Raw genomic sequence first — 12,772 nt, 5'->3', positions numbered from 1 at the left:
GGATAAAGTAAGGAAAGAGAGAAGTACAGGATGAAAGAATTTTTTCATGAAAAATGTGGTTTCTGAAACAATTCTTGACTTACATGTGAGCTTTTCAGACCACCATTTCTTTGATGAAGACAGTATTTTTTTGTGCTCTGTTCATGACATATTTCAGTTTCCTGTACTTGTTCTCTTCTAAAGAAAATTAAACTAATTAATTTGTACTACTTAAATGAAAGGAATGGCATGCCAACAGTAACTTTCCAATGAGTTCCAGAACAATTACATTTTCCTTCCCGACATCAAACACTTATGCTATTCTTAGGTGGAGGAGTATCAAATTTAAAGAGATAACTAGTTAATATAATCTCTTCCATGTAACTAATACTTACAAATTGTAGTAACTTTCTTCAAAAAAAAAGGAAAACAACTGTGTCCATTCATATCTGCCCAATGTCATTGCTTAGTCATTTTTTTCTTTTCTGTTTCTGTTAAAAAGATGAATTTATTTTCTAAAACCTGTAGCAATTTGAAAATAAACAAAAAAATGTTTTAAAGTATATTTTAGACTCTAATTTACTGTCAGAGAACAATTAATTATTGAATTAATTATTGAATTTTGGGAGAATTAGCAAGGTTCATGGGATATTTTGTTGTTTGAAAATAGATCTGTAAAGAATTTCACTGGATTATTGAATCAAAAGCTGTTTGAAATTAACTCTGAAAGTAATGAAGTCTCTTATGAGCTAAAAACTTTTGTGAAAATACTTTCCATAGCCTAATTCATTTTATTTTTATTAGGAATACTGTTTTAAACAGTAACAATTACTTAATTACAATGGTTTGACAAATATTTATTACTTTTCTGCAGATTTTAATTGTAACTTTTTTCCTTCTTTCTTTTGACAGTATTACCTAGTCATACGTGTGGCAATCCAGGAGAAATACCTAAAGGAGTACTTCATGGAACAAGATTCAACATTGGAGATAAAATCCGATATAGCTGTATCTCTGGTTACATCCTAGAAGGCCATGCCATGTTGACGTGTATTGTGAGTCCTGGAAATGGAGCATCATGGGATTTTCCAGTTCCTTTTTGCAGAGGTAAAAATTAAGACATCTTTAAAATAATAACACACTATTAAAAGATCAGATTAAATAAATTTATTTTTAGGTTCTTTTTTTAATACAATGTACTTTCTAAAATTTTTTACCAGACTGTAATCACAATTCAGAAGCAGTGATTGTCCAGAGTCTACATTCAGAAGTAGCAGATTTTATCTACTGATCTTTTTTTCTTTTTCATTTACATGTGTGATACCTATAGCAATTTTATAGCAGGATCTGTCAAATGCTTTTGTAATTTTCCGCTTGTGGAAATTTTCTTCCAGGAAGCAGTACCTTGAAATCTTCAGCCAGAGAATTTTTGAATGATATAAGCTGGAGGAGACCTCTGGTTGTCCAGTCCAGCTCCTGCTCAAAGTAGGGAAAACTTCTACGTTAGGTTAGGTTGCCCAGGTCTTTCCCTAGTAGAGATTTCTTATCTCCATGGACAGAGATTCTAAAGCCTCTCTGAAAGCCTGTTACAGTGCCTAGCTGTTCTCATATGCAAGTCTAACTGGAATTATCTTTTTACAGATTATGTCCATTTCTCCTGTTCTGGACCTGTGAGAAGATTATGGCTCCTTCTTCCCTATATTGAGCATTGCAGTTAGATCTCACAATCTCCTCTTGTCTAGGCTGAAAAGTCCATTTCCCTCATTCTGTAGTCTCATACATTATGTTCTTAGGCATCTTAACCATTTTAGTGGCCTTTCTCTGTACTTGTTCAAGTCTGATTTTTTGTACTCCAGTATTCCAGGTGGGGCCTACTTAGTGTCAAGTAGATGGGTTAATCATTTCTCTTTACCTACTGGCTATACTCTTGCTCATGCAACCCATTATAAGGTTAGTTTTTATTGCTGCAGTTGTGCACTGCTGAATCAGCTTGTGTTCCATCAGGTTGTTTGTCAGGTAGCAAGTATTTTTGCATGGTATGATCTTGTTCAAGTTGCAGGATTTTGCATTTCTCTTTTGAGTTTAATGAGATTCCTGTCTACTCTTTCTTCCGTCTTGTCAAAGTCTGTCTGCAAACCTTGTCAGGATGTGTTCAATCCTATATTCCAGATCCAAGATGCAGTGGATATTATATAGATAATAAGTGGATATTATAGAGATTCAGCCCTAATATGAATCCCGGCTGCAAATAACTGACCATTAGCTTGAGTTTGAACAATTGGCCTCTGCCATCTGGGCCTGATGGTCTTGTCAGTTTTTCACTCATATCCAGTCCATATGCTCTCAGTTTGGCTACAAGGATATAGCGGGGAACGGTGTGAAAATCTTGTTAAAGCCAATCTAAATCCTTTCATCAAGAAAGGCAATCAGGTTGACCAAGAATGATTTATATTGGCAAAAGCTGTCCCAATTCACCTTCTTGTCCTTCATGTGCTTGGGAATGATTTTCAAAAGAACATTCTTCATAATCTTCTGGAGGTCTGAGGTGAACTTGACAGATACACAGTTGCCAGAATCCATCTTGACTTTTTTTGAAAATGAGAAATTAAAATTTATCTTTTCTCTGATCACTGAGAATCACCCTTGATTGTCACAGACTTTAGAAGATGATAAAGATCAGCTGTATGCTGTGGCACACCAGGAACCCCTGGATACATACTGTTGAGTACCATGAACTTGCATATATCCTGCTAACTTACATAGTCCCTAAATTGTTCCTCCTATGCTGTGCGTACTACTTTTCTCCCCAAAACTAGTTAATTTCTTTGAGAATTAGGAGGTCTGAAGGCAGCCTTTGCTAATTATGAGAGGCAAAGATATCATTCCTTTAGCCTTTTCCATGTCTTTGTCACACGGTTGCCAACGCAATGAGCAGCAAATCACTAAGGCCTTCATTTTCCTTTGTTGTTGATATAACTGTAGAATAGCTTCTAGAATGACTGCTCTTCACATTCCTCAACAGTATAATTCCATCCGAGTTTTGGCCTTCCTCCTTTCATCCCTGTGTTCCTGAGCAATACTTCTATATTCCTTTTGAGCAGATTGTTCCTGCTTTCACCTTTTGTACATTGCTGTTTTGCATTTGAGTTAAAGCACTTCAGTCAGGAATTCCCTGTTCAACCCTAGCCGCCTCCTGCTATGACTACTCATTTATGTACATAAAGAGATGGATCACTCTAGAGCCTTGAGGAAGCTGCCCTTGAAGTCAAACAAGCTCTCCTGGGCCCCTTAGCTCTTCAAGGCATCATCCCATGAGAGCCTGTCTACCACTTCACAAACAAGTTGAAATCTGCTCTGCTGAACTCCAAGGAGTTTATTATACTACTTGCCTTCCTTACATCTCTCAGGATCTTCAACTCGTGGTTATGGGAACTGCAGCTGGTGTTGAATATCACTTTTTTTGAATGGTTCTTTATTTCTACACCTAATTGCCTTGTCCAGTGCCTGCATTAAAAAAAAATAAATATATATATATATTTTCAGTGGACTCAGAAACCTGGTGGATTGCTGGCCCTCTGCTATGCTGCCCTCCACAGAGGTGTGATTGGGGTGATTAAAGTATCCAGTGAGAACCTGAACCTGTGATTGGGAAGCTTCTAGTTATTTAAAGGTTTTGACCTCTTCTTCTTGATCAGGTGGTCTGTAGCAGACATTCACCACAATGAAACCTCCCTTTTGGCTTCTCTCTCTCGCTCTAGTCCATAGGAACAAAACATAATTGTTGTCTGTCATACAGCAGACCTCTGTTCATTCAAGGTCCCGTTTTGTGTAGGGTACAGCTTCTCCTTTTCTTTCTGTTTTTCATATGAGCCTGCAACCATCTGTCGGAGCACTCCAGTCAGGTGAGCTATCCTACTAAGTCTCTGTAATCTCAACGACTTCTCAGTTTCATGACTTTACATGTACTTCCAGTTTGTCCAGTGTGCTTCCCATGTGGCATTTTTTTGTGTGCAGGCACTTGAACCGAGCTTCCAGTCATGTTGCTTTCTGAGGAGGAGAGAGAGAAACTTTCTTTGTCTCCTTCCTTTGTCTCTTTCATCTCCCTTGTAGCCCTTATTCCTTGAAGAGGATCCTGTGGTTAAATAAGTCAAAGCTCTGTTGCCCAGCATCAGCTACTTGGTCAAGTGTTCTGCAGGAACCTGACATTCCTGCATGGGCTTATCCCTCTGGGCTTCTGTACACCCCAGTCCCAGAGCCATATCGACACCCTTTACTGCTCAAATTCTCCCTAGGCAATATTATTGATACATTCATGGATGACAACTACAAAGGGTAGTAGTTGTTTTCTGTAATAATTTGTGAAGGTTTATTGTGACTGAAGAGTTTTATAATATAATTTCTCACAGCAAATAAATATGTTATACATTTCGCTGCTAAAAAATGTACAAGAGTTAATAACCACAAAACCAACAGAGATTTGAGTCATGTCTGCTGCTTGTATTTGATTTCAAGTAGTACACAACAGTTTTTTTTGTTTTGTTTTGTTTTTGTTTTTGCTTTAAACAGTGCTTTGAATAACATAAGAAAACACATTCTGTCTAACCTTTCAGTTGTCTGATCTTAGATGCATTTTTGTCCTTCTAACAAGTGGTAGTAATCAGGTTTCAGAAAAATATACATGTTGTAATTTCATGATGTCATCAGTGTACTAAATATTTGTTCTGTTTCTGCAGATACTGCCCATTTTGGCAGTGCAGTTTTAAGTACATGTGATGTGATGGCACTATACATACAAATGTCAATAACAGGAATGACATTTTGCTTATGATTTGTAATTCTATGAATTTGTCCCATTAATAAAAGCTCGGGTGGGGTCCTATACCCCAAGTAGAACTTGCATGAAATGCAAAGACTCCTGTGTACCTTCTGCCAAGAAATGCAAATCATAACATAAAAGTTATTTAACAGTTAATGATTTCTGTGAGTGGAGACATTGCCTTAAAAAACTTTTTGAGTTCATGTGGGATATGGATTTAATGATGGATTTTAAGCATTCCTTATTTTATTTCATGTTATCAGTTTGGAACATATGCTATGGGGTAGCCATTTCTATTCACTATATCTTTGAGCAAGGAATGTTCCTCTTTTGTTTCTTGGATCCAAGGATCTTGGTCTTTTCCATGGAAGCACCTTTTGTTATAGTTTTGTTTCCAGATGGTGTTCTTCTTTCTAGTCATCATAAACTCATTTCATGGCATCCATACAAGATAATACAACAGAGTTAAATAAAGCTACATGATTTATATACTTAAAAAAAAAAAAAAAAGTAATACCCTTATTCTTCATGGTATGTTTCACTGATGCTGGCAAATTACTATTTTCTGCAATTTTGTTGCTTAATATTTTCAGAAGCATTAAGAAGCTGTGTGAAGTAATTTATACATTGTCTAACTGAACAAATGCTGCTTCTACTAGAAAAAATTCCCCATGAATTACAAACCCTCAAGGAAAATATATACAATATTCATTCTTGTAGCCACAGTATTGCCTCTCTGGCTGCTGGGGCTGCCCTTCAGAGGGCTGTCTAATGGGACAGAACTGTACTGCAGATTCATTGATGGCTTGTAATGAATTACGATCAAAAATCAAAGGTGTAGCAAATATCATTTTTAGAATGTTTACATAACTTGAGTGTTAAGGCATTTGCTTTATCTCTTTTTTTTTTTTCTTCTGTATTTCTTCAATACATGTTTGACTTACTGAATTTAATGACTTTTTTTTTTTTGTGTGTGTGTGTGTGTGAGAAATTATGGCAACTTCCAATCTGAAAAATGATAGAAAACAGCCCCAAAAGAAAAGTTCAAAGACAACATCTGAAAAGGTGAAGCTATTACTAAAACTCACTCACATTTCTCCTTGTAAAAGTTAACCAAGAAATTTATCAAGAATTTCTGAAAGAAAAGGAAAGTATTCCAAAATTGTTGGCCTACAATTTTTTTGGCTTAGAAATTGACAAGAGGAATCATTCAATGCTCCACCTAAATTCTGTTCCTTTTTTTTTTTTTTTTTTTTTTTTTTTTGTCCTGAGAAGAAAAAAAGAGGTCTTTGTTGTCTCTATCTTGGCTACTGTAACAGTGTCACCCAAAATGTCTTCTTTCATGTTGGGACTGAAATACTGTGCAGTAAATTCTGAAACGTTTTCAAAATTAGTTTCATCCTCTGCAGTAACTCCACTAATAGCTGATTTATGACATGTGACTACTTGTAAAAGGAACTTTGTATAATTAGGTTCTCAATTCTCGGTAATTCTGAGAATTCCTAGTTGATTATAGTTGCATGAGCCTAGATTTTTATGAAGCCAACATTAGGAATACAAATTGGATTAGTAATATTACAATTATAACCTTTTTCATGCAATGAAAATAGATGTGAGAAGAGCATGTAATAGTTACACTAAATGTTTATAAGAATATGAAGACACCGTAATATTGGTGGGAAAATAAACAAACCAGTAAAGGAAATCATATGTCAGAAAGGTCCATAAGGATCAAGTAATAGTTAATCAAGTTCCAGGTTAAAAAAAAAAAAAAAAAAACCTAACCCAAACCAACCAACCAACCAAAACCCAAGCAGTTATTGGAGAAAAGCTTTTGTGGAGAATATATAATGAATGAGGTGTTCTTGGAATAGATAAAGCGAGAAAAGAGAATGAGTTTGTAATTCACTATACAATTAGGTAAACTGAATACAGAGATTTAGAACTTAGATTTTTAAAACACTTACCAAAGAGAAATTGAAGTTTCTGGTGCTATTCATGCTTTTTAAGGTAGCAAGTAATTCTTTTACATCATTTCCACTCAGATTCTGAAGTTCAAACAAATATGATTTCATAAGTTTAAGGAGGAGAAAAAGATATCTTAATCCAATCAATTATCTATATTTATAAACATTTATAAATCACATTTATGGTATGGTTACCAGTCTAAGAATGGCTCTGTAGGTCAGGTTACACAGGCCGTTACTTCTGATTCTAGTATCCTGCCTCTTCAACTTTCTTCTTCCATCTTCTTCTTTAGATAAAATTTGACTCTATTTGGAAGCTTGCTATAAAAAAAAAACAAAACAAAACAAAAAAAACACTCTTAGAAAAAAGTACACCACTCTTAGAACAGAATAAATCACAGAATCACAGAATTGTAGGGGTTGGAAGGGACCTCGAGAGATCACCAGGTCCAACCTCCCTGCCAAAGCAGGTTCCCCAGAGCAGGTTGTGCAGGTAGGTGTCCAGGCGGGTTTTTAATATCTCCAGAGAAGGAGACTCCACAACCTCCCCGGGAAGCCTGTGCCAGTGCTCCGTCACCCTCACTGTGAAGAAGTTCTTTCTCATATTGGTGTAGAACTTCCTGTGCTCCATTTTGTGGCCATTGCCCCTTCTCCTGTCCTGTTATAAAAGTAAGAAAATGTTTATTTCAGGTCTAATTTGAGCTGAAGATGCAGTTTAACCTGCACCAACACGATCAGAAATACACCACCATGTCCAGTAAGGCTATTTGATAGTTTTTTATCTCCACTTTTTCCCCCAAAAAATTTATCACTGAATCAAGAAGCAATGTCCAATGACAAACTCAACAAAAGATAGCATCTTTCCCCAAAAGGTTTTCTTCCCCCTCCCCAACTGTTTTTTTTTTTTTTTTTTCATAGAAAAGCTTGGGGAAAAATAAAAAGTAAAGAAAAAGAAAATTCTCTAACAATACTGCTTATTGATTTTGCATTACAATGATAAAGTGGATCTTATTTTTAGACTAAAATGCAGGATTCCTGCCTGAGCAATTTTGTACTTTTTCAAAAATAATCTGAAGCGGTGCATGCTTAAGATGAGAACAAAGTTGAATGAAAGCAGTTGGGACTGGTCAAACAAGAAGTCAGGGAAGTGTGTCATGGAATGCAGATAGGGTAATATTGTATAATTTCTTACAGAATAATGCACACCCAACAGAGTTATGGACACAGCAACAAGCACTCTAATATTTATGTGTGCGGAAAAGTGTGTATATATGCACAGATATAGTTATGTTTATATTTATTTGTGCTAACATGTATCAGTTAATATTATGACGTGAATGGAGTTAAATCCAGCTGGCAACCAGTCATGAGCGGTGTTCCCCAGGGGTCGGTGTTAGGGCCAATCCTCTTTAATACCTTTATTGATGATTTGGATGAGGGAATTGAGTGCACCCTCAGCATGTTTGCAGATGACACCAAGTTGGCGGAAAGTGCCAATCTGCCAGAGGGTAGGAAGGCCCTGCAGAGGGACCTGGACAGGTTGTATCAATGGGCAGAGGCCAATGGAATGAGGTTCAACATGGCTAAGTGCCAGGTCCTGCACTTTGATCACAACAACCCCATGCAACACCACAGGATTGGGGCAGGGTGGCTGGAAAGCTGTGCAGAGGAAAAGGATCTGGGGGTGTTGGTCAATGCTCACCCGAACATGAGCCGGCAGTGTGCCCAGGTGGCCAAGAAGGCCAACAGCATCCTGGCTTGTATCAGGAATAGTGTAGCCAGCAGGACCAGGGAGGTGATTGTCCCCCTGTACTGTGCTCTGGTGAGGCCTCACCTCAAGTATTGTGTTCAGTTCTGGGCCCCTCAGTACAAGAAGACGTCAAGGTCCTGGACTGTGTCCAGAGAAGGGCTATGAAGCTGGTGAAGGGCCTGGAACACAAGTTGTATGAGGAGCGGCTGAGGGAACTGGGGTTGTTTAGTCTGGAGAAGAGGAGGCTCAGGGGAGGCCTTATTGCTCTCTACAACTACCTGAAAGGAAGGTGTGGGGAGCTGGTGGTTGGCCTCTTCTCACAGATAACTAGTGATAAAACTAGAGGGAATGGCCTCAAGTTGCGCCAGGGGAAGTTCAGGTTGGAAATTAGGAGACATTTCTTCTCAGAATGAGTGGTTAGGCATTGGAACGGGTTGACCTCACCAGGGAGATGATGGAGTCACTGTCCCTGGGGGTGTTCAAGGAAAGGTTGGACCTGGTGCTTAGGGACATGGTTTAGTGGGTGACATTGCTAGTAGGGGGACGGTTGGACTAGATGATCTTGGAGGTCTGTTCCAACCTTAATTATTCTATGATTCTTTAAAATGGAAACTATTTTCCCAAACCACAGTTCTCTGCAATCCTAGCAAAATCCAATTCTACATGGAGAGCAATCCAAATTATTTTGAAGTGCCCTTTGAAAACCCCAGAGAGAGAAAGAAAATTCATCTTAAATACATGGACTAATAAGTATTTAATTAATTTGAAGATGATCAACAGCAAAATGAGAAGTTGAGAAAAGCAGACAGACTGATTAGAGCACTCATCTATGGTATGGTACACCTGGATTCAAGTGATCATAGGGAAAAAAAAATCTACAAAACTACCTTTTGATATGTTTCTAGTTTTTAAAACACAGAAAAGAAGCACATTATTTGTTTTTGCCTATCCAAAATGAAGTCTATACTAAACAAAGTTTGATAGAAAGTAAGCTGAATATTTTCATAGTTAACGAGCTGGTTTCTCTAGATTAGAATTAGATAAAATCAATGAGTTGTGTGATGAATGTGTAATGCTACCTTTGTAACACTTAGCTATGGATTTGTTATTTATGAATCTGACATCTTCGCAGCTTGACAGTTGGCATTGAGATAATTTATTTTCAAATTTGGCATTGGTATACTATGGCTTATTTTTATATTTTTATCATTAAGACATTTTAAAATGGTAACTTAAAAGTCTTATTCCAAAAACGCATTTAACTAACTTCTCATATTAACCATATATAAATATCTAAGCATATATCTGTGGAAGTAATCAATTATGATTATTTCATGGATGTGTTTTCTGTACTGAAGAATTTTATTAAATGAGGTACAATTACATACTGTTTCACAAATGAGCTACAGAAAAATGCCATTTAATAAAGAATTGTATAAAGAACTGCTTCAGTGATATTTTTAATAAGCCATGCTAAATAATTTATGCCCATGGTTCATTTAGAACTGTCTAAAGCTGCAATTTTCTTTAATTGATAAGCCTTATGAAATGTGACTTGAAATGACAGTATGTCATTTGTTGAGAATTTATAAAATGTCACTTAAGTTTTTAATTGCATCTATTCTGTTGCTAGTGATAAAGGGTAGGGAAATGACTACAAGTTACATAACAAGAAAAAAACTTTTGTGTATTACTATGAATTTTGTTTTAATTTACACCTGTTATTATCAGTACTGTTATAACAGTAATGTAGTAAAATGATCTTTCACATGAAGACCTCTTGGTACAAACTAAACTCGAATAGCCAATTTTGATCATTTAACTTCAGATTACAAATTCCTTTTAAAAAGTTATGAGTTCTGCTTTTTTTTTTTTTTGCTTGTCATGCAACAAGCAAGCATTTTTCATTTGAATAAGCATTTTATTAGCTTTTGTTTAAAAAAGGCATATAGAATACAGAACATTGTACTCTTGAAGTCATTTGGTCATTTGTATGGGAAGGAGAGGAAAGTCCAATAAAAATGATTGAATGTTCAAAAGATATCTAAGCCAATTAAAATAAGGCTCTTTTCTAAGATACTGTTTCTGTTCTTACCCCCATCCTTGGATATCTGTTTAGCAGAGCTTGCTTGTAATAAGATCTAATTTATTTAAAACACAGCTTACCAAAATTACCAGATTGTTACTTTTGGTGAAATGGCTCTAATTTCAAGAAAAGGGAAGATTTTTCATTATGTGCAATGATTCCATAGTGATTCTTTTGATTTTTGTATACATGAACTTGATGGCATGTTTGTTACCTGTTTTATCTAATCTACATGTATTTGCAATATATATTTTTTCTGTCAAGTGGTGCAAGCCACATGTATTTGTATGCTTACTTTATATGATGCATGTTGGCTAAATTCAGAGCACTTAATTCCTGACTACTGAGAGATCCAAATGTTTGTAGCTTTACACTTCAAGTAGTCATTTATGCTGATACAAACAGCACTTTGTGAAGTTGCTCACAACTTCAAAATAACCATGAGTGCTTAGAATTAATTACTTGCACATTTTAAAAAGCAATTTGTTAATCACTTAAGAGTTTGTATTGTTGAAGCCTCAGGCATTAGCTACTATAAAATTACTCCAAGCACGGTGATGCATTAAGATTCTCATGCAATGTCCTAGCTCTCTGTTGTGGTTTAGCCCGGCTGGCAGCCAAACACCACACAGCCGTTTGCTCACCCTCCCCCCTCCCTCTCTGGGATGGGGCAGAGAAACGGGAAAGTGAAGTCTGTGAGTTGAGATAAAGACAGTTTATTAAGACAGGAAAATAATAATAATAATAATAATAATAATAATAATAATAATAATAATAGTACTACTAATAATAATGTGTATGAAACAAGTGATGTACAATGCAATTGCTCACCACCCGCCACCCACTGACCGATGCCCAGCCTACCCCTGAGCAGCCGGCCCCCCCCCCACCCCGGCTAGCCACCCCTATATATTGTTTAGCATGATGTCAGATGGTATGGAATACCCCTTTGGCCAGTTTGGGTCAGCTGTCCTGGGTCTGTCCCCTCCCAGCTCCTGCTGCATCCCTAGCCTGCTCGCTAGCAGGACAGAGCGAGAAGCTGAAAAGTCCTTGGCTTGGTGTAAGCACTGCTCTGCAACAATTAAAACATCAGCATGTTATCAGCGCTCTTCTCATCCTAATCCAAAACAAAGCACCCTGCCAGCTACTAGGAGGAAAATTAACTCTGTTCTAACTGAAACTAGGCCACTCTCTCAGAATTATCAAATAGAGAAGCCCATGGCCAAGAGGTCATCAATGCAAGCAAGCCAGCTAGCTCTTATGCCAGCTCGTGAAACACAGCTCATGTCCGTATAGCCAAACTGTCTAAGTAGTGTGGCCACATCCTGCCTGCCTTAGTTTCAACATTCAACAGTCTGGTTGCCTTAGTCTGGATGCCATCTCTGGGTGAGGAAGTCTCCAAAGTACAGACTTCTGGAACATGGAAACTATGTCAGAGGAAAGACAGATTTCTCTGTTCCAACCTGACTAATGTTCCTTTTCCGTTTCTGAGCTAACTTGGTTTGTTGCAGACCTCTTAGAAATGCTGTTCCTGAATAGGTTAAAAAGCTGTGCATGCCTCTGGGCAGATATCTGGAGTAGCCTGAGTTCCTCTGGTTTTCATTGGTAATGCACAGTGTATAAATTTAGACTTCGGTATGTGATTGCCAGAAATAATCAACTACATAGCCTTCCTTGTCAGCAGTAAAAATCAAAGCTTTACAGCTCAAAGCTTATTCCAGGGCTCTGCAGCATAAACACTGAGTAACATTGAAATTACCACTAGCATGTTACTTAATATCAGTATAAACACAGTGGGAGATGGTGTCATTGAGGATGTTGTCATAACAAAATTTAACAGCAAGCAGCCAGTACCAGAGTTATGGCTGACCTAGTAAGTATATTACACATCTTGCTGGCTGCCCCTGGATGGGAAAAGCCTGTTTGTTGTCTTTGAAGAGTACAGGTAGAACCTGTACGCTTCTATTAACTGGAAACACTTACTCGTATAAGTTTATGGTTCTTAAAATAAATAAATCAATAAAGAAGTCCCACAAAGTTAAGGCAAAAAAAAAAAAAAAAAAACACAAAGAATGTGGAAATCATCAGGTTTTTTTTGTTTTTGTTTTTAATGATTCACTCACACTCAGATACTGATGATGACCACACTGGAAATCGATAACTTGCTGTTAGTT

General features: G+C 37.1%; 1 protein-coding gene across 1 annotated transcript in view; it reads left to right on the top strand.

The window, feature by feature from the left end:
• The window catches only part of CSMD1 (CUB and Sushi multiple domains 1), a 1,150,797-nt gene that overhangs the window by 573,178 nt on the left and 564,847 nt on the right, over positions 1–12,772 (top strand). Inside the window, exon 4 of the mRNA XM_035542943.1 lies at positions 892–1,086. Coding sequence (XP_035398836.1) covers positions 892–1,086 — 195 coding nt within the window. The remainder of the gene's footprint in view (positions 1–891; positions 1,087–12,772) is intronic.

The sequence above is a fragment of the Cygnus atratus genome, chromosome 3, assembly GCF_013377495.2.
Source record: "Cygnus atratus isolate AKBS03 ecotype Queensland, Australia chromosome 3, CAtr_DNAZoo_HiC_assembly, whole genome shotgun sequence".
Taxonomy (NCBI): domain Eukaryota; kingdom Metazoa; phylum Chordata; class Aves; order Anseriformes; family Anatidae; genus Cygnus; species Cygnus atratus.
The sequence above is the reverse complement of the archived record's forward strand: the minus strand, read 5'-3'. Positions and strand labels throughout refer to the sequence as shown.